The sequence below is a fragment of the Brassica rapa genome, chromosome A06 (assembly GCF_000309985.2).
Source record: "Brassica rapa cultivar Chiifu-401-42 chromosome A06, CAAS_Brap_v3.01, whole genome shotgun sequence".
Classification (NCBI taxonomy): domain Eukaryota; kingdom Viridiplantae; phylum Streptophyta; class Magnoliopsida; order Brassicales; family Brassicaceae; genus Brassica; species Brassica rapa.
In genome coordinates, this window is record NC_024800.2 from 20941656 (window position 1) to 20966934 (window position 25279).

Below are 25279 nucleotides of genomic sequence, written 5' to 3' on the forward strand. Positions count from 1 at the left end.
CCATTGTATAGTTCAAAATACTGAACCGATTTAAATAATATCTTTTGATATCTTTTAGTTTTAAATATACATATATATTTTTTAAAAAAATCTAACAAATCTGTTTGAAAGATTTTAACAAGATCTTAATTTTCAAAAATTCTATGTAAATATTTTTTATAATTCGTAATTAGTTTTAAAATATTATTATACATTAATATATTTTATAAAATGAAGAATAAAAGTTTTATCTTATTTTACCTATTATATAAAATAATCAATCATATTAAGAGAAAATTATTATATTGAACTAAACATGATAAACTATATTAAATTATTAGATTTGTATATTTTATTTTCAGAAGTATTTATGTTCAGAATATAATATGTTGGTAACCGGGGTTAACATTAGCAAACTATATAATACATGTATAAAAATTAACATGTATTTCATTAAAGCTAATAATATAAAAAATCTTTGTATTTATTTTAATTATGATATCTTTTCATTTTAACTTTATATATATATATATATAATTCTAACAAATCTGTTGAAACATATTTTAACAATATCTTAATTTTCAGAAAGTTTATATAAATATTTTAACTAATTTTGTAATTACCAATGAACTATTATTATTCATTAATATGTATTCAATTATCGTTTATAAAATGAAACAAAATAATTATATCTTATTTTTATCTATTTTATAATAATAATAATTCATGTTAAAGTAAAAATATTATATTGAATTAAATATGATAAATTATATTAAATTGATAAACTTAAAATTTTATTTTCATAAATATAAAGTATTTATGCTAAAAATATAATACGTTGACATAACCATTTAGCATTCGCAAACTATATGATAAATGTATAAAAATTGACATATCTTAGATTTTTGTATATTCAAAGAATATATTTTTAAAATGAATAAACGTAAAAAAAATATTGATATAAGGAAATACGACTTTGAAGGTTGGCGGGTTAGAATTGAATATAAATTTGATACAAAATAAATTTCAAATATGTTGTTTCATGCATATATTAATTTGTTTAATAACAAAATCTAAATACAATAACATAATATATAATAAGAAGTGACAAATACATGTGATAGTTTTATACTATTGATTGTTACACCATGTAAACTATAAAATTGTTATATTTGAAACAGGTATATAAATATTTAAATATATGGTTAACGTTAAAATTGTACTAATGAACTAAAATAAAAATATATATATATATATGTTTATAAAACCGAAAAAGAACATCCGCGCGGTTGCGCGGGTCAAGATCTAGTCTAATATATTAAAACAGAAGTCATGACTTCTTTTCATGTGTGATTTTTTTAGTTTGGACAATTTCTAAAAAATATCATATTTTACATAAGTTCATTATTATATTTTTTAATATCTTTATCTTTTTATTTGAATTACAAATGAATATATTTAAAATGTTCTAACAAAATCTTTTTAAAATCTTCTTAGAATCTTTTTAAATTTACTTTCAAAAATTAGTTAGTTTTAATTTAAATTATCATAAAATATAATTAGAAATTAAAATTGAATATAGTTTTGGTTTATAAACGAAAATTTAAATAAAATGAAATTAATTAATTTCAAAAATACATTTACTAATAATTTTTAAATATTTTGTTAGAAATAAATATTTATTTCTATTTTAATTTTTTCAAATTTATTTTCTAATAAAATAAAAATCATGATTTTTTGATGAGTGATATTTTTATTTGGACCATCATTTAAATTTTCTATTAAATGTATATCACTAATGCTAATATATATAATATTTTTAACTACTTTAATCATAATATCTTTTATATCTTTTAATTTTTTTAAAAAAATTAAAATTCTAACAAATCTTTTGAAAAAGATTATAATAAGATCTTAATTGTCATAAATTGAATATAAATATTTTCAACTAATTTTGTAATTAGTTATGAAATGTTACTATAAAAATAAAATTATATCATATTTTATCAATTTTATAATAATATCTATCATTTTAAAATAAAAGCGTTATATTGAACAAAATATGATAAAATTATTTTAAATTGATAAGTTAACATATTTTATTTTCATAAATATAAAATATTTATGCTAAAAATATAATACGTTGGTAGAACGGGTTAATATTAGTAAACTATATAACACATGTATAAAAATTTATCTTATCTTAAACTTTTTAATATACAGTAATTTATTATATAAAATTAATTAACATTAAAAATAACTAAAAAAATCTAGCGATTTGAATTACGGATCATGATTATAATAAATTAAATACAAAATTGTTTTTATATGGCAGCCCTGCGCGGGGTTATGGATAAAAAAGATTATAATTTTTAAACTATACTGCTTAATTTATTAGTGTAATTTAAATATATTTGAATAAAAAAATGAGAGTAAGCAAAGACTTATATAAATTTATTATAAGTTTATGATAAAATAAAACATAAGCAATAGAATTATTATTTTCATAATATAAATTATGAATATAAAATGAAGAAAAAAGTAGGAAATAAAATACTAAAGAAACAAACTTTAAAGAACCAATTTTTTTAAAAAGACTGATAAAACTACAACTGAGAAGTGTCTTCAGAACTCTTCGTTTGCAATCCTATAAAGAGATATAACAAAGTATCAACTTAGTAAAATAGACACAAATAATGATAGTCCAAATTCACTAAAAGAAATGATATACCACTTTCTGAAAGCATCAATTTCTGGAACATCATTGGGTTAAAAAATAATTTTCAAAAAACCCATCAATTTTAATTAAAATATATTAAAATATTACATTTAACATTGAAAAAGATTGTAGAAACTTACATTAGAATCAATGAGAATCATTGAAATGATTAGGCCACCAGCAGCAAAGCATTGCTTACACAATCGAACAATACTAATCATCACTCTCCACATTGTCTTAAAAGGTTCCAAATCGGCTACAGAGTTAAAGCTCGCCATGAGTGATATTCAAGCTCGAAAGTTTTGGTAAGGATGTTTTGAGAAGGAAACAGTGGTGAGGAGAAAACAATATAAATCATTGTATCTAGATGCAATGGCGGGTCTATGGTATACTTGCATATCTGAGATTTATTTTATTTTCGTAACAATAATTAATATGAAATTTTGAGAACTTACAATATTCCTTGCTCATCGAATCAATAACATTAATCACTAATTCTTAGTTAATACGTACAATCAAAAGGTAATAAAAAGCGTTGAGGCTAATTGGAGAAAATAATATTTTGACTTTCTTATTTATATTTTTTAATTGATTTAGATGTGTACTAAGGTAAACCGATGTTAATGCTGATATATTGTTTTCATCTTCTGATTAATACGATGAATATGAATCTTATATTCAATTATTCAAACTATAATTAATGCATTTAGGGCCTGGCTAGTTCAAACGCAGCGGTTACGGTTGCGGTTGCAGGAGTTTGTGGATGCGGGCGGTTGCGGTATCTAGCGGTTTTAAGAGATTTGTACGACTGGTACTAAGGTTAAAAATTGGTGCGTTTACGGGTGACTTATGACTGGTTAACTACCAAAAGCGGTAACAGTCAAATAATAAATTAGCAATATATATATTTAATATACTTATAAAAATATCAAAACTCATAAAATTATAATAAATATAAATTTTATATTTAGAAAGTTATAATTTTAATTTTTGAAAATTTATTGAAATTGTTTTAATTATAAAATTTTATAGTATTAATTAAAATATAATAGATATATTTTAATATTTTCATAATTTCAATTTTAAATTTTTTATTAAATATTTTTACTTTTGTATATATATTGTTTTAAAAAAAGAAAAAAAATTTACCTTTCCGCAACCGCCCGCAACTGCAAACGCTAGCTGGAGCCAGCTTTTGAATTTATGAGATTCGGAGCGCTTTGAAGCGGTTTAGAGCGATTTGAGTGATTGTTGCAAACCGCCGACAACCGTTACCAACCGCAAAAGCTGCGTTTGCGGGTGATAGCGGGAAAACCAGTCTGTCTACTTAATTAATATGAAATTTTGAGAACTTACCTTATTCCTTGCTTGTCCTATCACATGGTATATTATAGGAAACAAAGAGTTAATTTGGTCAACGAAATTTAGTTTTAATCAAACAGTTTTGAAAATATGCTAGCAGGCTCGAAACGTTTGACATTATATAAGGATGAGTAAATTCATAATATCAGTTTTGAAATATGTAAGCTGACTTTAAATCAATCAGTTATCACCTAGGATCATATCATTAAATTTGGTTCGTATAATTTAATTTTAAATCAATCACTCTTTTCTTTATGTCAACTAGGTGTCTTCCTGCACCATGTGCAGTAAAAAAAATATATTTTTTAACAGATAAATATGAATTATATTATAAAATAAAATTTTATTAAAATTGTAAATTTTCTTTTCGTATCAATATTTTAATATAAATTTGATTTAATTAAACATAAAAATTATATTTAAGAATTTGCATGTATATATTTGAAATTATAATCTTAGATAGATTTTTTATCTATTTATTTTAATTAAATATATTAAATTAATTTGTAAAAGATGCATAATTACCAAAAATTAAAATTAAACAATATTTATAAAATTTGTAGATATATAAAAAATAATGATTTTACGATTAATTTTTATAATTTTCTAAAACAATTGTATACATTTTTGAAAATTTTAGTAATAAAATTGTATAATTTGAAAATATATAATTAAATTATATTTCGAAATTTATAATGCCATATTTAAATATATTTATTTTAATGATGATTTATGAGTTATTTTCATAATCTAAAAAAATTTCTAAAAACATAAATTGACATTAAATTTAATATATGAGTTATTACCATATTTTAAAAAGTTTACCAAAAATATAAATTAACATTAAATGCAATTTTCTATGTCATATTAAGCTATAAGACATGTCATCAGTTTCAATAAGCATGTCATATTTGTTTTGTGAAACTGATTATAGAAAGGACATGTGACAAAATCACTTCGTAAATATAGTTTAGGGGATATGAATTGGAAATAATTAACTTGAACCTTTTAAATGACCGGTTTTGATCAAATATTTTATATGAAATATGGAAACCAATTTAGATAACCACCCCTTTTGGTATATATATATATATATATATATATATATATATATATATATATATATATATATATATATAAGATATGTCACGAAATATATCATATATATCACGAAAGTAACATTAAAATAAACGTTAAATTGTTACAACATACGTTAAGGCGAGAGTTCTTCTCCCAAACCGGTTTTAAATTGTTAAGGCGAGAGTTCTTGTCTCGAACCGGTTTTAAATCGTAAGTTACCAACTAATATGATTTAAACATTATGTTAAGCACCAATTAATGAGTAATGGCAAAGTATGTAATAAGTCTAGTAACGAGAGGATTTTTACCTAGAGAATGTGAGAATAAATATGGTGTTGCTAGACAAGAAATAACATATTTGTTAATAGCACATGAGCACAAAGTTATGCTCCTACTTTAATATTAAGGGATTAAAGCAAGTTCAGTCCTATTATTTTGTTGCTAGAGATTTCGAGTAATATAGAACTTTTCCTTTAATCCTGGTTCATGTGGCACGTAGTTAACATTCTATTGAGATTGATTATACTTATATATAGTGTTTGACCAAATTAGTTTAACAGCATCAACCTCATTATCAAAGTAATTTCCATGAGAGGTTATTCTCATACTAAAAACATAGGGTCTGAGTACCAAGAGTTATTATTTTAGCCCATTATCTTAACTAATAAACTTATAAACTACAAAACCTACGCTAAATGCCAAGCCTAGTAATAAATTCCCGTGGAAAGAGCTTTCAAGAAGAGGAAAATTAGAATGTGCCAGGTTGCCAAAAATCCCCCTATGTCCTTGATGATGTGGACATATGAGGAAAGAACATAACTCAACTTTATTATTATAGATAGATAGATAGATAGATAGATAGATAGATAGATACCTAGTCGAAGAAAATGACGAGGAAAAAAAATATGACATGCGGCTAAAATTTAAAAGAAATGGGTCTCATGCCAAAAAGAGAATGAAAACAAAATTGTGTGGTTGTGATTGAAGAAAAAAGAATAGATTTTGTGGTTGAAATTGTCCGTTCGTTAATCGGACGGATGTGTTATTGGTTTATATATTTTGATTGATTTAGAAATCCATACAGTATTTATAAATCCAAGTAAAATATACAAATTTTCAAATTCTCTCTGATTAGTATTTACAAATCCGGAGGTTTTCCCTCAGATTTGAGCATTTGTATTTTTAACAAAGAAATCCATGCAAATCTATTCAAATACATTATGAAATCAAATCTATTAGTAAATCCGTATGATTGAATAACACCTGATTTGAATTAGAATTTATGAATCACTAAACGAATAACACATGATTTCAATACGTATTTTAAAATCATAGAACCAATAACACTAGATTTAGTTTAGATTTTTAAATCCATCAAAATACACCAACCAATAACCCCACGTAAAGTGGTAATCTATCCATCCCTCGAATCACTTAGATTAAACTTAGTTGTGTGAGAACTTTTAAGGTCACTTGGACCATATTAGATTAAAGCCCATTTGATAAAACAAAGATTAAAGTCTTAATTTGAAGTAGAAGTGGTTGGGCGGACTCTTTAGCAAGAGAAATAAGAATTAGTGGCTATATTTTCTTCCGTATAGATAAGACACAGATAGACGAAGGTGCTTTTCGGAGAATCGGCTTATCTGACCAAACACTTTATCTATTTTATATGGATAACTGAAAAAAAAAACTCCACATCTTCTGATTCTACTAAACTAGCATTCGTGCAGCTAAGATGGATCGTATCGGAAGTCTACCTAACGATGTTATTTGTCATATATTGTCTTTCCTGACGACAAAGGAAGCTGGTTTAACCTCGATTCTCTCCAAAAGATGGCGTAATCTCTTCACACTCGTCCCTAGCCTCGACATTGACGACTCCGTGTTTCTTATTCCTGAAGAAGGTAAGCGGGAACGAGATGGTATTCTTGAAAGCTTCATGGATTTCGTGGATAGGGTTTTGGCTTTGCAAGGTGATACTCACATCAAGAAATTCTCCTTGAAATGCAAAACTGGCATCGACACAGACCGTGTGAACCTTTGGATATGTAATGTCCTCCAACGTGGCGTTAAAAGCCTTGAACTTGTCCTAGATTTTCATGGATCCGATGATGACAACTATATGTATTTTCTGCCCGATGAGATGTTCGTTAGTACCAAACTGGTAGAGCTGAGTTTAAGAAGCGAGTTTGGTGTTGATTGGTCGCGTAGAGGTGCAGACACTTTCTTACCAATGCTTAAGACTCTCACCTTTGAATCTACGTGGATTCTGTTGTGTGAAGATCTTGAGGTGTTTCTCTCTGCTTTCCCTGTTCTCGAGGAGTTCCACATGGCTGATATTCAGTGGCCGCAAATGGATGAATCCGTGTCAAGTCAAAGCCTCAGGAAGTTAACTATCTACGCTAGCGGTTTCCGAGACTTTCGGAATCCGAAGAGCATTTCGTTTGATACTCCGAATCTAGTTTACCTTGAGTATTCTGATTATGTTGCCGCGGATTATCCAAAAGTTAACTTGCCCGATCTAGCTGAGGCTGTACTCGACCTTAAGTTAAATGGACGTGACATTTTACTAATACGAGCACCAAATGATGAAGATGATGTTTCTCTGCGTCTTAGAAATGTGTGGAAGCTCATAACTGGCTTAAGAAATGTTCAGAGACTTATCATTTCTGCTGAGACTCTTGAGGTCAGTTGTTATTTCTGAAACATTATGTGTTTTTTGAAAACAAAAATGTTAATGTTGGGACTCGGAATGGTATTTTTTTGTCTTGTTTCAGGTACTGTCTCTATGCTGTGAGTCGATGCCGGTGTTCAACAACCTCAAATGTCTAGGTATTATTTGTGATGCGGATCTGGGATGGCAAGCAATGCCGGTTCTCTTGAGGAACTGTCCACATGTAGAAACTCTAGTCCTTGAGGTATTAAGCGCAAAACATTTAACAATGGTACTTAGAGTTCACTTACTGACTTGCTTACACTTTTCAAGGGTCTCTTACACTATGTGACTGACAAATGCGGGGATGTATGTGACTGCATATCTCGGGAGGACAAAGGGCGTTCTCTTTTATCATGTCCAGTAAAGAAGTTGGAGATCAGAGAGTTTCAAGGAACAGTTAGAGAGAAAGAGATGATAAGGCATTTCTTGGAGTCTTTCCCTTGTTTAGATGAGATGGAAGTATATGCCGACGACCAGAAAGCTACAAACTTGGAAGTAAATAGAATTTTTAAAATCATCGCACATAAGGTCGACGAGGAGGAGGTCTCCACCAAGACGGTGCTATTATTATATGGCAAATTGTTTTCTGAGAGTATGTCCCAAACCCAGATGGAGGAGATCTCCTCTCAGGTATATTTAATTACATTAAAGAAAACCATTACGGTTTTTAGTTAACTAATCTGTCATCTTCTTGGATTCTGCAGTTTACACCCCGCAACAACAAAAATAAGTACGATTTTTTTTACATCTTGCATGGAGCTCCTCCTCCAACGCAGGAGATGTCTCAGGACCTTAAAGAGCAGCTTGATGCTGCTAAGACCAAACTTGCGGAACTTAATGAGGAATATAAGGAGAGGCAACGAGTCCATGATGCTATGTTTGATGGAATTGTTGATCAGAACACGATGATAGCATCAGCATTGAAGGCTCGACAATCTGCTGCAGAATCAGAGGCGTCTAACGATCAGGAGAAGAAGCGGGACTTCGGGGCTCTGTTTGAAATCATGGCGTACCTGTCTCCAGATTTTGCAACAGCGTTGACGGCTACGTGGGACTGACTTAGAGCTAGGGGAGGCGTCGAGGGATCAGGGGGAGATGACCAAGCTCGACCAAACTATGTCCACAGCTGTGGCAGCGTATGTTTTGCCCCGAGATGGACACTAGATTTATGATTGTTTCTAATTTGTAAAACTTATACTTATATTACTCCCTCAGTATCACTTTAAGTGGTGTTTAGAGTAAAAAAAATTGTTTCAAAATAATTGATATTATCATTATTCTAGATAGAATTTAATACAATTAAATTTTGTGACAATCGCAAAATACTGATTTTTTTCTTATTGGTTAAATTAATCTTATTTAATAATATTTTATATAACCAAAATAAATTGTATAAAAATTTGTATTTTCTTAATCCAAGTACAAAAACCTTAAAAACCACTTAAAGTGATACAAAGGGAGTACAAATTATTAAGGCTCGACATTCGGATATTTTATCGGGTTTGGGCTGGATATATTGAATATCGGGTATGTCAGATCTAGAAAACTGGTACTATTTTGGATCATATTCACTAATTAGTTCGGTTATATTGGAAAAAAAAACAAAAAAAAATCGGATATAGTACATAATTTAAAAAATTACCGATTATATCCAAAATAACTGGTTCGGATTTGTTTTTTATATATTCAAGTTTATAATTATTATTTTAAATAATTGAATTATTCTAAGTACTAACTTAACTATTATTTTTAGATATATATTTATGTATCAGATATCTGTAATTTTTTCGAATTCAGTTCATGTTAGTATCCAATTGTTTAGATATTGGATATCTATGTGAGATCTGGTTTGGTAAACATAAAATTCATATCAGATTCTATGTAGAACTTTGGATCCAGATAATTTGTCCAACTATAAAAATTGCTATATTAATATACTATTATGTTTCATTTAAGCTTAATTATTATATTTATTTATTGCATTTTTTTTAACACATCCGTGCATTTATATACAGATGTACCAGCATATACATTGCTTATATACAAATGTACCGGCATTGCCATCCCATGCTCTGAGATGACAAGCAATGCCGGTGTTCAACAACCTCAAATTTCTAGGTATTATTAGTGCTGCGGATTATCAACTGCCGTGTACTCAAACGTCTGATCCCTAGCGGTTCTATCGGATTCTCTATCTCTTATCAATCTTTTGAAGAAGGGAGGAAACCAACCTGAACTGTTCGGTATCATATTTGATATCTATCACTACTTATCGCTCTTTGATTCAATATCTTTCTATTTCATATCTAGGAACTTTAATGCTGAAGCTGATTTTGTGGCAAAATTAGCCCTTGCTATGTCTGTAACAAACTCCAATATGGGAGTGTAAACTCTATTTCTTTAAGGAATACAATGCTAGTTTGATAAAAAAAAAAATAGTACTGCGGATCTGTGCATTTATATTTTATTTAACAAAACAAAATAAATTGATGTAGGTGTTTACGGTTTCAACAAATCTATATTTATTTTACAAATAACAGAATACAAAGATGCATATGATGAGGATATCATCTATATCTAGTTTATCAACCGGCGTTGCCATCCCATGCTGCGGATCTGAGATAACAAGCAATGCCGGTTTTCAACAACCCCAAATTTCTAGGTATTATTAGTGCTTCGGATCTGTGCATTTAAATTTTATTTAACAAAACAAAATAAATTGACGTGGGTGTTTCAGGTTTCAACAAATCTATGTTTATTTTACAGATAACAGAATACAAAGATGCATATGATGAGGAAATCACCTATATCTATTTTTATCAACCCCAAATGATGCTTATCCTGTTGCCAGTATCTTCTCCGATCTTTCATATTTACAGATATTGGAGTATTAGTGAGTGCAAATAGAAAATGCGTGGTTGTATTATTGAAGTTATAAAACTCAGACTGAACATGTAAAGTTACAAAAATCTCAAGTAGTTTAGACAAAAAAAAGTAGAAAATGTTCAAATATCCCTCGTGAACAAACAGTCTCCAGTTTTCTAAGTAATGATCCTCACTTCAAAAGGGAAAATACAACAATACACAAACTTGAGCTGTCGTGAAAACCTACAAATAGATTAAAGAAGTTAAAGATAAATACTTGAAATTATCAATAGGTGGTTCAAGATTTAAGATATTACCTCTTCAAATTTTAGTTTCTATTTTAGACCTTGAACTCGTGGACGTGGAACCATTTGGTGGATGACCATTTGTTTCCTTTCACCACTGGACATCCCCCTAAAAAATCAAAGCCAGAGGACATAGAAGTTTAGAGACACTTATATAATTATAATTATTATTCTCAGTGAAAGCAAAAGATAGTTTTTGAGTTGTTGAATCTCTTCACCGTGCAAACTGGAAGGGTCTAGAGAAGCATCAGGCCTCATGTTCCAGAAAAGTAAAGCATCTCGCTTCTTTGGTAGAACAGAGAGTCCTTCTTTGCCACATTTCGAGAGCTCGTTCCACCATGGGACTGCACTAATGTTTCCTTTTGCAGCCGGGAACACGGTCTCGCCACCATCATCAACATCCGAGCTAAAGTATTGTCGAAAAGAAGATTCTTTTAAAAAAAGCATAAAGAAATTTATCTGAGAAAAAAAAGATTTATCTTTTGGTTACTTACAGGTACATAAGTACAGTAGCTATACGTTGCCCTCCGTTCTTGGTGTTGAACTCATCTAAGAAATAATCATAGTGAGGCTCATACTTTTGTCCTACTTGGTAGTGAAGAACCTGAAGACCTTCTCCATTCTCTACAAACAAAATTCACAAAATCACGATGTGACGCGTAACTCAACCGGTAAATGATAACATATTTTATAGATGTTTTCATCACTTATTGGATAATTAAAGCAAAAAAAGGTAACTTACCAACAGGAATGAAGGTGAAATCTGAGATCCTTTTCTCAATAGTCTCAACAACTTCGTCATGTCCTCTCCTAAGGAAAGTTCCAGAGCTCGTCCTTACTCTGAATAGGGGGAGGGACCGTATACACAAATTAAGAAACAACAAACCTTTCCCAAGTTTGAACGAAAAGAGTGGGATGCAAACCTGCTGTCTTTGCTCCCACCGGTTTTCTCATCAACCACAGCTGACTTAACCATGTTGGGTTTAGCGAGGTTGATCAGGTGCTCACATTCTTCATTGGTCTAAAAAGAAACAGAGATAAAAATAAGCACAAGATCACATCTCGGACATTCCAATTTAGTAACTCATTTCAGACACAAACCACACGTGTGTTTCTCACAGATAAAAATGTGTTTCCTCCATTTTCAACACATTTCAAAAAAAAAAAAATTCAAGTAGATCTAAACTCTGTGGGATCACAAAGTCAAACTTGATCAAACTAAACTTAGAAACAAGCTTTATCTTGTCAGACAAGAAACAAGAAACTCTAAGAAAACGCAATCTGAGTTACCAAGAAATTGTGGTAAACGACAGCTCTAGGCTCCCACGATATCACTTCAACCCAACGCTCACCGTTCCCTTCCTCATCTCCACCACTACTATATAAAAAAAAAAAATAATAACACTCATGAATCGATTTCAGAAAATTCAGTTGGAATCGTTTATCACTAACCTCTGCTCCTGGCTCTTGCGTACAATGTTGGTCAAGTCGTTGGGCTTGGAAGAGTTTCTGTTGGCATTAGGAAGTGACAAGATCCCGAGACCGAGAAGAATCATAATCACCACGAGCAGAAGGATGATCACCGTGAACGCTTGAGTCGATCTCGATGATGCTTTTCTCGGTTGGTAACGAATGTTATTCTTCGATTTCGACGCCATTGTTTGACTTTTGATTTTTCTCTCTCTCAAGATCTAAATGACTACTAACATTGAACAAGACCAAGTTACAGAGCAGCTTTGGTGATTGGAGTTTATTATTTATAAATATATATACGAAGCAATTATTATTATTATGTACTATCTTCTTCGTGTTTGTTTTCTTCTTCGTCGTGTTATTTGTTGGATACAGACACTTAGAGAAGGTGGCTTTGACTTTTAATATTCCGACTCAGCCCTTTATTTTTCTGTTATTTTTTTTAGGTCGCGATACTTTTGGGTAATTCGGATTTGTGTGAGTCCGTGACAAACTTAAGCCGATTCCTATTAATGTCCTCGATTTTATTTGGCACTAATCTCATTGTCTGGATAAGTTTCTTACATTTTCAACATATAATAATGGAGTGGTTGGAAAAGAAAAAGGAGTTTTTTTATTGCGAATTTTATAGATTAATTTAATTGTAAATGGCGATGAGACTTTATGATCACAAATGATGTTCTTCTCTAAAACAAAATTGATGAATAAAAACATTGTTTTAGTATTTACCTTTGGGAGATGTCAAATAAAGAGGCTTTGAAAGTTATAACGTTACTGCCTATCAAGGTAAGTCAATAATGGAAAATAGCATATAGATCTATCCTCTATTTTTTAGTCTTGGACCACATTTATAAATCAAAATTTCTTGTTGTACAATGTAAGTTGTCTTTGTTTATTTATAAATTGTGATGTGATAAGAACATGTTCGACATTTACCAAAACATGATTTGGTCACATCTTTAAGTCTTTAGTTGTCTATCTAAAAATAAGAATAGTCAACCTTTTCTTTAGTGGGTAATGTTTAATACTAAGTCCTTAGATTTTTTATGTTAATACAAAGTCCTTAGTTGTAAATAGTAGACCACTAATCCAATTCTTACCAGCATAAAGAGAATATAGTTCCTTTTCAGATAATCTTAAAATGTTATTTTACATCAATTCCAAATAAATCTTACATTCACTTAATATTGTTCTATTAATTGAGATCAGTTAGTTGTTTTTATCAATGGTTGCTACTAACAACAACCCATGATTAAATTTGGCAACAATTCAGTAATATTTGACTAAACACTTGTAGTTTTATGGTAGATGTTGTGTTTGAGGAAAAATATAATTCCATTGGTCCTAGATTACAACGTATAGAGTCTTCTTAGGTCTGGTTAGAAAAATTTAAGACTAGACTAGATAATCAGTATTGTACTATTGGAACATTAGTTGGACTTTGGCTCACATACCTCTCAACTAACAAGAAAAGAAAAAAACAATTCAATAATACTTGAGATATAGATAGAGATTAAGGGTATGACTGGTTTTTCCGCTACCATCCGCAAACGCAGCTTTTGCGGTTGTTGGCGTTTTGCAACAATCACTGAAACCGTTCTAAACCGCTTCAAACCGCTTTAAACCTCATAAAATCAAAAGTTGGTTCCAGTTAGCGTTTGCGGACGGTTGCGAGAAGATAATTTTTTTCTTTTAATAAAAAACAATATAAATACAAAATAAAAATATTCAATAAAAGTTTTAAATTTGAATTATAAAATACTAAAATATATCTATTATATTTTAATTAATATTATAAAATTTTAAAATAAAAATATTTTCTATAACTTTTTAAAATTTAAAACTATAACTTTCTAAAATAATTTTATATTTATTATAAAATTATGATTTTTGATATTTTTATAATTATATAAAATGTAAATATTGTTAATTTATTATTTAACCATTGTTGTATTTGATAGTTAACCAATCATAAGTATCTCGCAAACATACTAATTTCTAACCGCAGAACCAGTCGTACAAATCTCTTAAAACTGCTAGAAATTGGAACCACCCGCAACCGTTGCGTTTGAACCAGTCCTAAGTGTTCATCTACTATGGGTAGAATTATATAAACACCAAAGTACAATAACCTTATCATCTATGGAACAAGAAGAAATTAATGTTCCATACTAATATTGAATTTTATTCAATAGTTACAAATCGACAATCACACAATAAAGTCCATATCCATTAACATGGGAACAGTAACACATGAATGTACATAGACACAAACACACATATATGTAGACAGACATATATACACAAGACAATTGATCTTGAAAGAGATTTTGCTCATATCTAAAAGACATTGAGCGACGTTGCATAGAGAGGAATGCAAGGCTTGAAGGAGAAATAGTTTGGTACATAAGACGAAAACCTTTTTCTCTTCAGTGAATCAGAAGATCCAAGAGCAGGCTGGTTCAAGTATGCGAACTTGCTCTTCATCCACCTGATAAATAATAAACAGTCAAAGTTCAAAGTTCAAGATATATGTTAAAGAGAAAGTTTATATGGATGAGAAATAAAACAGAGACCAGTCTTTAATCCCCTCATGAGCTTCGATTTCAGGGTCCTGGATGTCTAAGCTTTCTTCAAAGCGTTTGTAGTCCTCATCCTGCAACAACTATCGATCTTAGAACCTCTAGAAACACGAGATCATATAAAAACTTCTACAAAAGAAAGATCCTTTTTTCCTCTTAAATGAATTAAAAAACGCACAATAATTGTTAAAACCAAAGGACGTACAGAGAGATTGCGGGCTCTGACACGAGCTGCAGCCTTAATAGCAGCAAAGAGATGCTCCTCTTCAATGATCTGCTTCTGCCTCCAGAACTTCTTGATCTGTATATTGGTTATGCTGTCTCCATCGATTTTTCTTGATCCATATCCTGGAGATGGAGGAAGCGGTGGAGGAGGAGGAGGCGACATCAGTGACTTCTTGAAACACAAATTCTCAGACTCATCCATAATCTGCTTCTTCATTTATATACAGCTAAAACTGTATACACAAGACAAGTAGCTCAAAGACCACAAAGAGGAGAAAAAGCTGCTGAACCTAACAGATTCTGAGTCTAACCTTCAAACTAAAGAGATACACCTGAGATTCTTAAAGAGTCTACCAAACAATTAAATGAACGTCTATGTCTACTCTGCCAACTTGTTGCAATTATCTTGTACGTCAAGACAAACTATAAGCTTTAAGCTAAACTGTAGAAGAAAAAGACAGGTGGGTGTAACTTCTAAACTTCATTCAATAATAAAGTAAGCAATTAGGTAATGTGAGGATAATGCAAAAGCATATGGTCTTGAAGCACCTAATGGTACACCTTTCAATCACAGCCGTTGAATCATAATGGCCATCGCAATCAATATCACCGGTTCCAAATTTTAGCAAAAAAAAAAAAAATCAATATCACCGGAAGGCCATTTTCAGCATGACGTACTCCACTAAACAACTAGTAGACCGGCGTTTGTCATTAAATCCGAAATTTTGATTCAACTATATCCGTTCTTATTCAAACAAATCCGATAAATGATATTTCAAGTTTCATTGTAATCGAAAAAACATCAAAAGGAAAAATTGATTAGAACAAATATTAGAAATAACAGATTTATTTTAAATGATTAGAACAAATCCGATAAATGATATTTCAAGTTTTATTCAATAACATAAATAGTTCGAATATTCAATTTTATGTTTATTTTGATTATTAAACAGAGGGTTTTAAGCTTTTACATAAATTATTAAACAAATCGTGTCCTCTTTCTCGAATCTGAATTTCTCGGCGTCGACGGGGGGCGAAGGAGATCGTTCCTCTGTTACCGGATTCGAAGTGGAATTTTTCTCGAGAGACGCGTTTCTTCGGTTAGCGCCGTCGGAACTGACTCGGATCTCTGCCGGTGCAAATTGGGCTCAAGGGGGCTAATAGATAGGCTTAATGTCATTTAGATGTTTGGGCCTTTCATAATTTTGTTTTTGGGCTATGTTATTATGATGATTATAGCCAATATTTTAATTTGGGGTAGTAATGGCGAGAAACAAAAACTTCGTCAAAATGAACGAGTAACTTGATTCATTTTTCCTTCGGTTTATAAAATTTTGTTCTTGCTGACTGTCAGGATTCTGAGAATGATAGTAAAGATCAAAGGGAAAAAGAGGATAGACGAAATTGAGTGAAAGAGAAGAGAAAGATATCTGAATAGTATCTTATTGATTTTATCTTTTTACATTTGTGTTTTTTTTACACAAATAAATCTTACTTACTAAAGAATCTAAACAGACTTGATTTACTAAGAAACAAAGATAAAATATTTATAAACTTGTTACACTCTTCACTTTTCAGTTTAACATTTCCCTTCCAGATATAGAGTCGTGAATATCCAATAAATCATGGATATTATCACACATGTTAGACATGGTTGTTTTTTTTTTTTTGTCAAACAGACATGGTTGTTTCTGTGAAGATATCTGCAAACTAATCTATACTTATGACAAGTTGTTGAAAAAAAAAAAATACTTATGACAAGTTTGAACTCAGGGCCGGCTCAAAAAAACTGTGGACCTTTGGGTAAATTGATTTTAAAATTTTATTTTTAACATAAATTATAGGTACATTAAAAAAAATTGGATCGTTATCCCTATTTTTTTAAAATAAGCCATTTTCTAATGGGGTTTTTGCCAAAACTAACCGACAACTTGATTTTAATTCCAAACCTATACCCAAACTTGAATCAAATGCAAAACTAACCTAAAAGCCTAGTGAAATTACAGCTCAGCCCCTTGTGACCAAACAAAAAAACAAAAGCCATTTTTACGAATATAGCCCCAGTAAATCGTCTGAGTCGTCTGAAATGTTGGAAGTCGTCTGGACGACTGAAGTGTAAGTCGTCTGGTACCAGTTTATTTTAAAAATAATTTATAAATCTTGTAAAAAAATATTTTGATGCGTAAAAAATAAAAATCAAGTAATTATAAACAGTTTTAACTGATATAAATTAAGATATGATAAAATTGATTTGTTTTGAAGATAGATGAGTGGAAGTAGTGAATCATGAAATACTTTGGTTTAGGAGTTTGACAAACATATGTTGTAGTATTGTATGTATTGTTAGGGTTAGATTTTGGAAAACTAAAATGTTTTTTTCAAAAATTAGTTTTCACCTATATGTGTTTATTTCTGTGTATAGTAAACACTTTTTAAGTTTGATTTGGTTTTATGAAGTATTTAATTAGATAATTAAGTTTAGGGGTTATGTTTAGGGTGTGGACGACTTATATTTCAGTCGTCTGTTGAATAATTTACCCGGACGACGTATATTTTAGTCGTCCAGACGACTTACTTGTAAGTCGTCTGGAAAGTCTTCTATTTTAGTTTCCCGCTAAAAATATTTAATTTCCCGCTAAAAATATTACTCTTTTGGACGACTTACATGTAAGTCGTCTGTTTTAATTTCTTCGCCAGACGACTGAAATGTAAGTCGTCCAGGAAGTCGTCTGAGTCAAAAATATTAAATCTAATTGGATTTTTTGTCTCCCTATATAAAGAAAAATTTACACATTCTCTCTCCTCCTCTCAAATGGCTGCAACAAAAATGTAATGTTCATCATTCTAAAACTCTCCAACCTCTCTCTAATCTCTTTGACTTGAAAACACCAAACTTTATATGAATTTTTCAGTTTTGTCTCATGTATTTCTTACTAATCTATCTCTTTTGCAGGTTTTTAATCAAATGGTACTCATCTTCCACTAATTTAGAGGTAGATCTATTAATTTTAGATATGTATTTTTGTGTGTTCTATAAATGTAGATTTATCTAATATTCCACTCATTTTCTATATTTTTAAGTCATTTGAACGGTTTTGAATATGCAGGTTTTTCAGATCTGGATTTGATGTGCAGGTTTTTCAGATCTGGAAGACTTCTAGGACGACTTACCTGTTAGTCGTCTGGAAGTCATCTGGAAGTCATCTGGAAGTCGTCTGGAAGTCGTCTGGACTTCCTAAAAGTCGTCTGGACTTCCTGTAAAGTCGTCTGGACTTCCTGTAAAGTCGTCTGGAAGTCGTCTGAACTTCCTAAAAGTCTTCTGGCAAAGTCGTCTGAACTTTCTGGAAGTCGTCTGGACTTCTTAGAAGTCGTCTGGACTTCTTAAAAGTTGTCTGGTCTTGTCTACTCAAGTGGAATCCAAGCTTGTCTTTGTAGATGAATGATCTATAATAGTTTTGTTTGTGGTCTGTTTTATGAATTGCATGTATACTCTTTTAGTTGTGAATTTTTTGTAAAATCAGTAATAATGTTTTCCAAGATGTATTAAATGTGCTAACAATGTGTTTACACATTTACAAATCAATGAAATAATAGACTTCAGTAGCCTTTTTCTTATCTTTGGATCTCTCATATGCAATAATAAACTCCAATGGCCTTTTTCTCATCTTAATAAACAAGAATGTTGGTAAGAGATGGAAACAAACAATAGTAACTAGTCAAAGCATATCATATTTTTTATAAGTTTGCATTGAAAAACTTAGTCAAATTTAGTAAAACTAAGGGAGAGAACATATTTTGTAAATATGAGTTTTACATATCGTGAAGTTACTTATCACTCTTAAAAATACAAGTTATTCAAAAACTAACGTAGAAGACTTAAAAACTAGTGGAGAAGACGCGGACGACTTCAATCTAAGTTGTCTAGACGACTAAACTATATGTCGTCTGGTCAACGCAGATGTTATTTTTGCAATTGACTTTGAAATCTGTTATTTCGGACGACTGAAAGTTAAGTTGTCTACTATTGTTTGGTTAAAAAAAAACTCCAAAAAAGCTAGACGACTTACATTTCAGTCGTCAGAGGTTAGTTTTGCATTTGACTGGATTATTTCAGAAGTTTGACTTTTTGGACGACTTACATTTCAGTCGTCTAGTGAAAATTAAAATAATAATATTTTTTTAAAAGTAGACGACTTACAGTTAAGTCGTCATAGGTTAGTTTTGCAATTGAAAAAAAAACTTCAAGATTTAATTATATACAGACGACTTATAATTCAGTCGTCCACGAGACGACTGAAATGTAAGTCGTCCAGGATTTACGAGGTTTGACCAGAATCTCGGAAAAAAATTCTGGACGACTTACAATTAAGTCGTCTGGTGGACGACTGAATTATAAGTCGTCTGTGTATAATTAAATCTTGAAGTTTTTTTTTTCAATTGCAAAACTAACCTATGACTACTTAATTGTAAGTCGTTTACTTTAAAAAAAATATTATTATTTTAATTTTCGCCAGACGACTGAAATGTAAGTCGTCTGGGGAAGTCAAACTTCTGAAATTATCCAGTCAAATACAAAACTAACCTATGACGACTGAAATGTAAGTCGTCTATGTTCTTTGGAATTTTTTTTGAAACCAAACAATAGTAGACGACTTAACTTTCAGTCGTCTCAGGTTACAAATTTTAAAGTCAATTGCAAAAATAACCTCTGCGTTGACCAGACGACTTCCAGGTAAGTCGTCTACAGCCAGACGACTGAAAGGTAAGTCGTCTACAGCCAGACGACTTCCCAAGTAAGTCGTCTGACGAACAGATCTGGAAAAAAACTCGATGTCATACCTTAAATTGGTGAGATAAGTTCCTTAGCATACATAAGGTTTCTCCAAGCACACAGAATCACAAACGGAAGTCACCCACCCATAATCGTTAGCTTCTATGACTCTATGAACCATAAAAATTTTAGAATCAAAATCTTGGGTTTTTTTAACTCATTGTGGAGAGAAAGTGAGAGATATGTTGTGTTTAGTTCACAAGAATGGAAAAAGAAGAAGAGTAAATCGATTTTGGGAGCATTAAGAGCTTCAAATTGGTTGTTCATGGTGGTTGTGGTATTGATGACAATGGCAATCTTGTAATTACTTGAAGATGATGAGGGTGAGAGAGTAAAAATGTCATTTTCGGAAAAAAAAAATTGATGGCATTTTCGTAAATTATATGAACTTGTGGGGTGAATAGGGCAAAACCAATTTTCAAAAAAAAAGGAGGTTAGTTTTGTGTTTGACTTTAAGTTGTAGGTCAATTTTGCAAAAATCCCTTTTCTAATATTATTTATGCTAGAAAAAAGTTGGAGTTCTGGGCGTAACCCCCATTTCTCTGCTAGAAAAAAGTTCGAGTTCTGCTTTCTAATATTATTAAGCCAGCCCTAGTTGAATTTGCATTGATATAGTAGTAGTCAATTTTAATGTGTTTTGTCTTTTCATGAAAAACAGAGTTATGTGCAGTGTACATGACTGGTTGATTATCAGGTAATCACAATGGAGTTTTGAAGTGTAATTGGCTGAGATGAATTGATCCGAAATCTTCAAGAAGTCCCTTCAACCAAACCAGTTCCTCTGCGACATTCATCATTGCTTTATTCTCAAAAGTGTTGATTTAAAGTATAGCCACTGAGTACGATGATGAATAGTTGGTATAGCAAAATTTAAATAGTAAACATGAATTATTTAACTCCAACTACCTTTTAAGAATCACTAAAGCGATTAGGACATTTTTTTCAAAAATATTTTACAAATCTGGAAAGTATCTAGATATGTCAATTGCGACTTTGCATTATGAATTGTGAATATAAATACAGACATTCGAGTTATAATAATCAACTAATCATAATTCATAAAGGCATCATCAAACACCAAGTTGTATTTTTGGACTAATGAGTAATGACATCATTTAAAAGTTTACTTTTATGTAAAAAAATAAAGAATACAAACACCACAACACAATCCTCCAGTATCCCATCCAATCCACTTTGGGAAAAAGAAAAAAAAAGGACTAGTGGGAATCTTGTGACCCACACAACGTGGTCCCCACAAAATGACGTGGATATTGCCAACGTGTAACACACCGTAACGTTTCTCTCTCACTCACTCTAATTAATCTCTATCCTTTTCTTTTTCTGCTTCGCGTTTATTAATAAGGAATCTCTCTGAAGATCCTTTTTCTTCAGTTCTGTACCTCTCAATCTCGTGGATCGTCATGACGAACACATACGAGCCGGAGAGTTGCGGAAGCAGAGCCGTCGTGGCGTCGCCGTCGCAGGAAAACCCTAGGCACTACCGGATGAAGCTCGATGTCTACGGTGAAATCTTACAGAGACTCCAAGAATCTAACTACGAAGAAGCAACTCTGCCTGATTTCGAGGATCAACTCTGGCAACATTTCAATCGCCTCCCCGCTCGGTACATTGATTAATTGGAATTTTTTAGGAAAAGGGTTTTAAAGTATTCAGTTTTCGTTTCTAGGGTTTGTATCATGAAATGAATATGTCTGTTGACAAAACAAAAAAAAGTGATAATCTTTTGGTTTCTTAACACGTGTCTTGATCAGTTGAATGGAGTTTTATGGTATTTACAGATATGCTCTGGATGTTAAAGTAGAGAGGGCAGAGGATGTTCTCACGCATCAGAGGTTGTTGAGATTGGCTGAAGATCCTGCTACTAGACCTGTCTTTGAAGTTCGTAGTGTACAGGTAAGTAATAATACCAAGCTTTGAGTTCATTCTATCTCACAGTGTTAATTGGTTTCTGTGGCCATCTTTGTTGCAGGTTTCTCCCGGAATTTCTGTGGACACTGACCCTGCGTTGGAGGAAGATGCCCAAAGCTCTAGCCACCCAAACAGGCAGGGGTAAAAGGGGTTTCTCTCTGACTGAGATCGATCCTAAACCCATTTTCAAATTTTTTTTCTCTTTCTTATTGGTTTTAAAGGGTTCTTGCAACTCCAACTTTTGGCTCTTCTCCAAATTTTGAGGCAATAACTCTGGGTAGTAAAATTGTTGAAGATGTTGATAGTGCTGTTAATGCAACCTTGGCTACTCGGTGAGGTTTCTTGTTATATTTTTGTTTCTCTTTGTTCATTGTGTTTTATAATTTTTGTTTTTGCTTCCTACTTTGCAGACCAATGCATGAGATCACCTTTTCAACCATCGATAAGCCTAAACTCCTTAGCCAGGTTCCTGCTGCTTTTAACCACCACTCTTTTGATGCTTAAGTTCCTCAATTTTGATACTTCTTTACAGACTGAGACTGTTATTTCATCCGTTTCTGTTTCAGCTGACATCCCTGCTTGGTGAGCTTGGATTGAATATTCAGGAGGCTCATGCTTTCTCCACTGCGGATGGCTTTTCTTTGGATGTCTTTGTTGTTGATGGTTGGTCTCAAGAGGTATGATTTTAGCTTTTTGAATCTTCATGCTACCTACCTGTAACTTTTATTTGTTATCACTAAGCTGTTTAATAAACTTTAGCATATTTGGATTTGCAGGAAACAGATGGTTTAAAAGATGCATTAAGCAAGGAGATATTGAAGCTTAAGGTATTTTCCATATCTTAACTTTTCTTAACATTTCTTATCTCAAAATTGAATTTGGAGGCTGCAACGCTATATATATCATTAGAAAATATGCCCTACCTCAGTGTGACGCTGTACCTTTTTTTCTTGTTGATATGTTTTGCTTCAATCGGTTGTCAGTTGCTCGCCTATATTTGCCGCTGTCTATCTTCTACAGGATCAACCTGGCTCAAGACAAAAGTCTATTGCTTTCTTTGAGCATGACAAATCAAGCAACGAGCTGATACCCGCCTGCATTGAAATACCCACGGACGGAACTGACGAGTGGGAGATTGACGTGAAACAGCTCAAAATTGAAAAGAAAGTGGCATCTGGTTCATATGGTGATCTGTGAGTTTATTGTTCTGTAAGCTGGTTTTTGACAAAGCTGTAAGTTTTTGTTTAGAAGTTACATCAATATGTTTTTTTGATGGCAATGCAGGCATAAAGGCACTTATTGCAGTCAGGAAGTTGCTATCAAATTTCTTAGGCCTGAGCGTGTAAACACAGAGATGCTTAGAGAATTTTCTCAAGAAGTTTATATTATGAGGTGGGTGTGCAAGTTTAATTCTTATAATAATGTGAATGCATATTAGTAACTGCATGCTTCATTTTTTCAGTGTCAATTTGTGTCTAATTTTTTTGACTGTCAACAGGAAAGTCAGACATAAAAACGTTGTTCAGTTTTTGGGTGCATGCACACGATCTCCGACGCTCTGTATTGTGACTGGTAAGATCTTATTAGTACATGTGAATTTTTGAGTTGCAAATTCACAAAGACATGTCATCTAAGTTAACGAGTTTTTATCTTTGTGACAGAGTTTATGTCTCGGGGGAGCATATATGATTTTCTGCACAAACAGAAATGCGCTTTCAAACTTCAAACTTTGCTTAAAGTTGCACTTGATGTTGCAAAAGGGATGTGCTATCTGCATCAAAACAATATCATTCACAGGGACCTTAAGACTGCAAATCTTCTTATGGATGAACATGGAGTAAGATTTGCTACTCTAGTCAACAAATCTCCTTAAAATCATCCATTTGATATACTCTTTTCATTACCCTGTTCTGATCTTTGGATAATTTTGAGCAGCTTGTTAAGGTTGCTGATTTTGGAGTTGCCAGAGTACAGATCGAATCAGGGGTCATGACAGCTGAAACAGGGACGTATCGATGGATGGCTCCAGAGGTAATGAATCAGTACCTGAAATATATTGATCTGGCTATCTCTCCTCCGTTTAATTTCTCAGTTGCTTACTTAGACAATGTAATTGTGAAATCCAGGTTATTGAACACAAACCTTACAGTCACAAAGCAGATGTGTTCAGTTATGCGATAGTGATATGGGAACTTTTGACTGGTGATGTGAGAGTCTGCTTGTCATTCTTTCTTTGAATCGTTCATGCTAGTGAAAGATACTGATGTGTATTGTGTATTTCTGTAAATGGAAACAGATCCCATATGCTTTCTTGACTCCACTACAAGCGGCTGTTGGTGTTGTTCAAAAGGTATTGCGTTTTAAGAATCGTTGCATTCGTGTTTTTTTTTGGTTCTTCCTCCAGAGAGGCTAAACTGAATTCTTTTGTTTTGTTTCTCAGGGGCTTAGACCGAAGATTCCAAAGAAGACACACCCAAAAGTGAAGGGACTTCTAGAGAGATGCTGGCAGCAAGACCCAAAAGAAAGACCAGACTTTGAGGAAATCATAGAAATGCTTCAACAGATAATGATTGAGGTAAACGTCGTACCGTCGTGATGATCCGAGTTAAAAAAAGAAAAACCCTTGAGAGGCGAGATTTATCAGAGTAGGATGTGGTGGTGAAAAAACAAGCAGGTTGGAGATGAAGACTCAGTCAAGGACAAGCAGCGTCTTGGTTTCTTACAAGCCACCCTCAAAAGACCCCGTTACTAGTTCTGGTCAATTTCATGGATAACTCTCTCTTACATTTTGAATTGTACAGTTTTTTTTCTTCCTTTTAGTTGGTTGGTGTGGCTTGTGGAGAAGGCCCTAGTTTGACCTTAGAGAGTGTGTTCTCCTTTTAGTTGCTCTTTTGGTTCCTTTCTACGTCAGAAAACACTTGAACACTTTTTTACTTTTTATAAAAAAAAAAAAGTGCGTATTCATTTGACTAAATAATTTTCTTCACCTAGTCAACAGATGGTATTTTTATGGGCAGACATTGTTTTGGATGTTAAAAAGTTTCCACTCATGTCTACCACTTACACATCCTGCTTCTGTTATGTGCCCAACTCAAATATCGAGATGGGTAATGCAATGACTTTTTAAAAACTACTAGATACAAAGCTGCACAACTATCCGTCGTTTTAGACATTCATTGTCAAACACTGTGCCGTTTCACTATGCAAAGA

At 31.9% G+C, this 25279-nt stretch overlaps 4 protein-coding genes across 8 annotated transcripts; 2 read left to right on the top strand and 2 right to left on the bottom strand.

Moving 5' to 3' along the window:
- Nucleotides 1-4685: 4685 nt before the first annotated feature.
- LOC117125604 (putative F-box protein At3g58950) lies at nt 4686-9155 on the top strand. Of its 2 annotated transcripts, XM_018659684.2 has the most exons (5): nt 4686-7240; nt 7427-7829; nt 7921-8061; nt 8130-8489; nt 8564-9155. In XM_018659684.2, exons 1-5 carry the CDS (start codon nt 6879-6881, stop codon nt 8915-8917), a joined length of 1620 nt encoding a protein of 539 aa, XP_018515200.1. In that variant the 5' UTR covers nt 4686-6878; the 3' UTR covers nt 8918-9155. The 2 variants fall into 2 exon arrangements, with proteins under 2 accessions (XP_018515200.1, XP_009150769.2); XM_009152521.3 differs by having other exon boundaries at nt 4686-7829.
- Nucleotides 9156-10757: 1602 nt separating this feature from the next.
- LOC103874104 (prolyl 4-hydroxylase 5) lies at nt 10758-12857 on the bottom strand. Of its 2 annotated transcripts, none has more exons than XM_009152523.3 (8): nt 12482-12857; nt 12320-12404; nt 11953-12050; nt 11772-11869; nt 11524-11653; nt 11248-11435; nt 11042-11138; nt 10758-10967 (listed from the first exon to the last, which is right to left on the bottom strand). In XM_009152523.3, exons 1-7 carry the CDS (start codon nt 12685-12687, stop codon nt 11065-11067), a joined length of 879 nt encoding a protein of 292 aa, XP_009150771.1. In that variant the 5' UTR covers nt 12688-12857; the 3' UTR covers nt 10758-10967; nt 11042-11064. The 2 variants fall into 2 exon arrangements, with proteins under 2 accessions (XP_009150771.1, XP_009150770.1); XM_009152522.3 differs by having other exon boundaries at nt 12320-12407.
- Nucleotides 12858-14654: 1797 nt separating this feature from the next.
- LOC103874105 lies at nt 14655-15841 on the bottom strand. Of its 2 annotated transcripts, XM_009152524.3 has the most exons (4): nt 15621-15841; nt 15290-15542; nt 15079-15158; nt 14655-14993 (listed from the first exon to the last, which is right to left on the bottom strand). In XM_009152524.3, exons 2-4 carry the CDS (start codon nt 15524-15526, stop codon nt 14843-14845), a joined length of 468 nt encoding a protein of 155 aa, XP_009150772.1. In that variant the 5' UTR covers nt 15527-15542; nt 15621-15841; the 3' UTR covers nt 14655-14842. The 2 variants fall into 2 exon arrangements, with proteins under 2 accessions (XP_009150772.1, XP_033129557.1); XM_033273666.1 differs by having other exon boundaries at nt 15290-15624.
- Nucleotides 15842-21007: 5166 nt separating this feature from the next.
- LOC103874106 (serine/threonine-protein kinase STY8) lies at nt 21008-25043 on the top strand. Of its 2 annotated transcripts, none has more exons than XM_018659685.2 (15): nt 21008-21764; nt 21940-22054; nt 22131-22204; nt 22291-22401; nt 22480-22534; nt 22636-22746; nt 22846-22896; nt 23090-23262; nt 23354-23461; nt 23568-23641; nt 23731-23906; nt 24005-24100; nt 24196-24276; nt 24366-24419; nt 24510-25043. In XM_018659685.2, exons 1-15 carry the CDS (start codon nt 21562-21564, stop codon nt 24663-24665), a joined length of 1638 nt encoding a protein of 545 aa, XP_018515201.1. In that variant the 5' UTR covers nt 21008-21561; the 3' UTR covers nt 24666-25043. The 2 variants fall into 2 exon arrangements, with proteins under 2 accessions (XP_018515201.1, XP_009150775.1); XM_009152527.3 differs by having other exon boundaries at nt 21038-21764; nt 22131-22210.
- The last annotated feature ends 236 nt before the right edge of the window (nt 25044-25279 follow it).

Bases quoted from the DNA above. Each gene is read 5' to 3' on its own strand.
- LOC103874105 (XM_009152524.3), bottom strand. From the start codon at position 15,526: ATGAAGAAGCAGATTATGGATGAGTCTGAGAATTTGTGTTTCAAGAAG. The intron at 15,159-15,289 runs GTACGTCCTTTG...TAGTTGTTGCAG, and splicing joins TCAGAGCCCGCAATCTCTCT to GATGAGGACTACAAACGCTT. The intron at 14,994-15,078 runs GTCTCTGTTTTA...ATTATTTATCAG, and splicing joins CATGAGGGGATTAAAGACTG to GTGGATGAAGAGCAAGTTCG.
- LOC117125604 (XM_009152521.3), top strand. From the start codon at position 6,879: ATGGATCGTATCGGAAGTCTACCTAACGATGTTATTTGTCATATATTG. The intron at 7,830-7,920 runs GTCAGTTGTTAT...GTCTTGTTTCAG, and splicing joins TTTCTGCTGAGACTCTTGAG to GTACTGTCTCTATGCTGTGA. The intron at 8,062-8,129 runs GTATTAAGCGCA...ACACTTTTCAAG, and splicing joins TAGAAACTCTAGTCCTTGAG to GGTCTCTTACACTATGTGAC.
- LOC103874104 (XM_009152522.3), bottom strand. From the start codon at position 12,687: ATGGCGTCGAAATCGAAGAATAACATTCGTTACCAACCGAGAAAAGCA. The intron at 12,051-12,319 runs GTAACTCAGATT...GTTTCTTTTTAG, and splicing joins TCGTTTACCACAATTTCTTG to ACCAATGAAGAATGTGAGCA. The intron at 11,436-11,523 runs GTAAGTAACCAA...ACAATACTTTAG, and splicing joins GCTACTGTACTTATGTACCT to CTCGGATGTTGATGATGGTG.
- LOC103874106 (XM_009152527.3), top strand. From the start codon at position 21,562: ATGACGAACACATACGAGCCGGAGAGTTGCGGAAGCAGAGCCGTCGTG. The intron at 22,055-22,130 runs GTAAGTAATAAT...TCTTTGTTGCAG, and splicing joins TTGAAGTTCGTAGTGTACAG to GTTTCTCCCGGAATTTCTGT. The intron at 22,897-23,089 runs GTATTTTCCATA...TATCTTCTACAG, and splicing joins AGGAGATATTGAAGCTTAAG to GATCAACCTGGCTCAAGACA.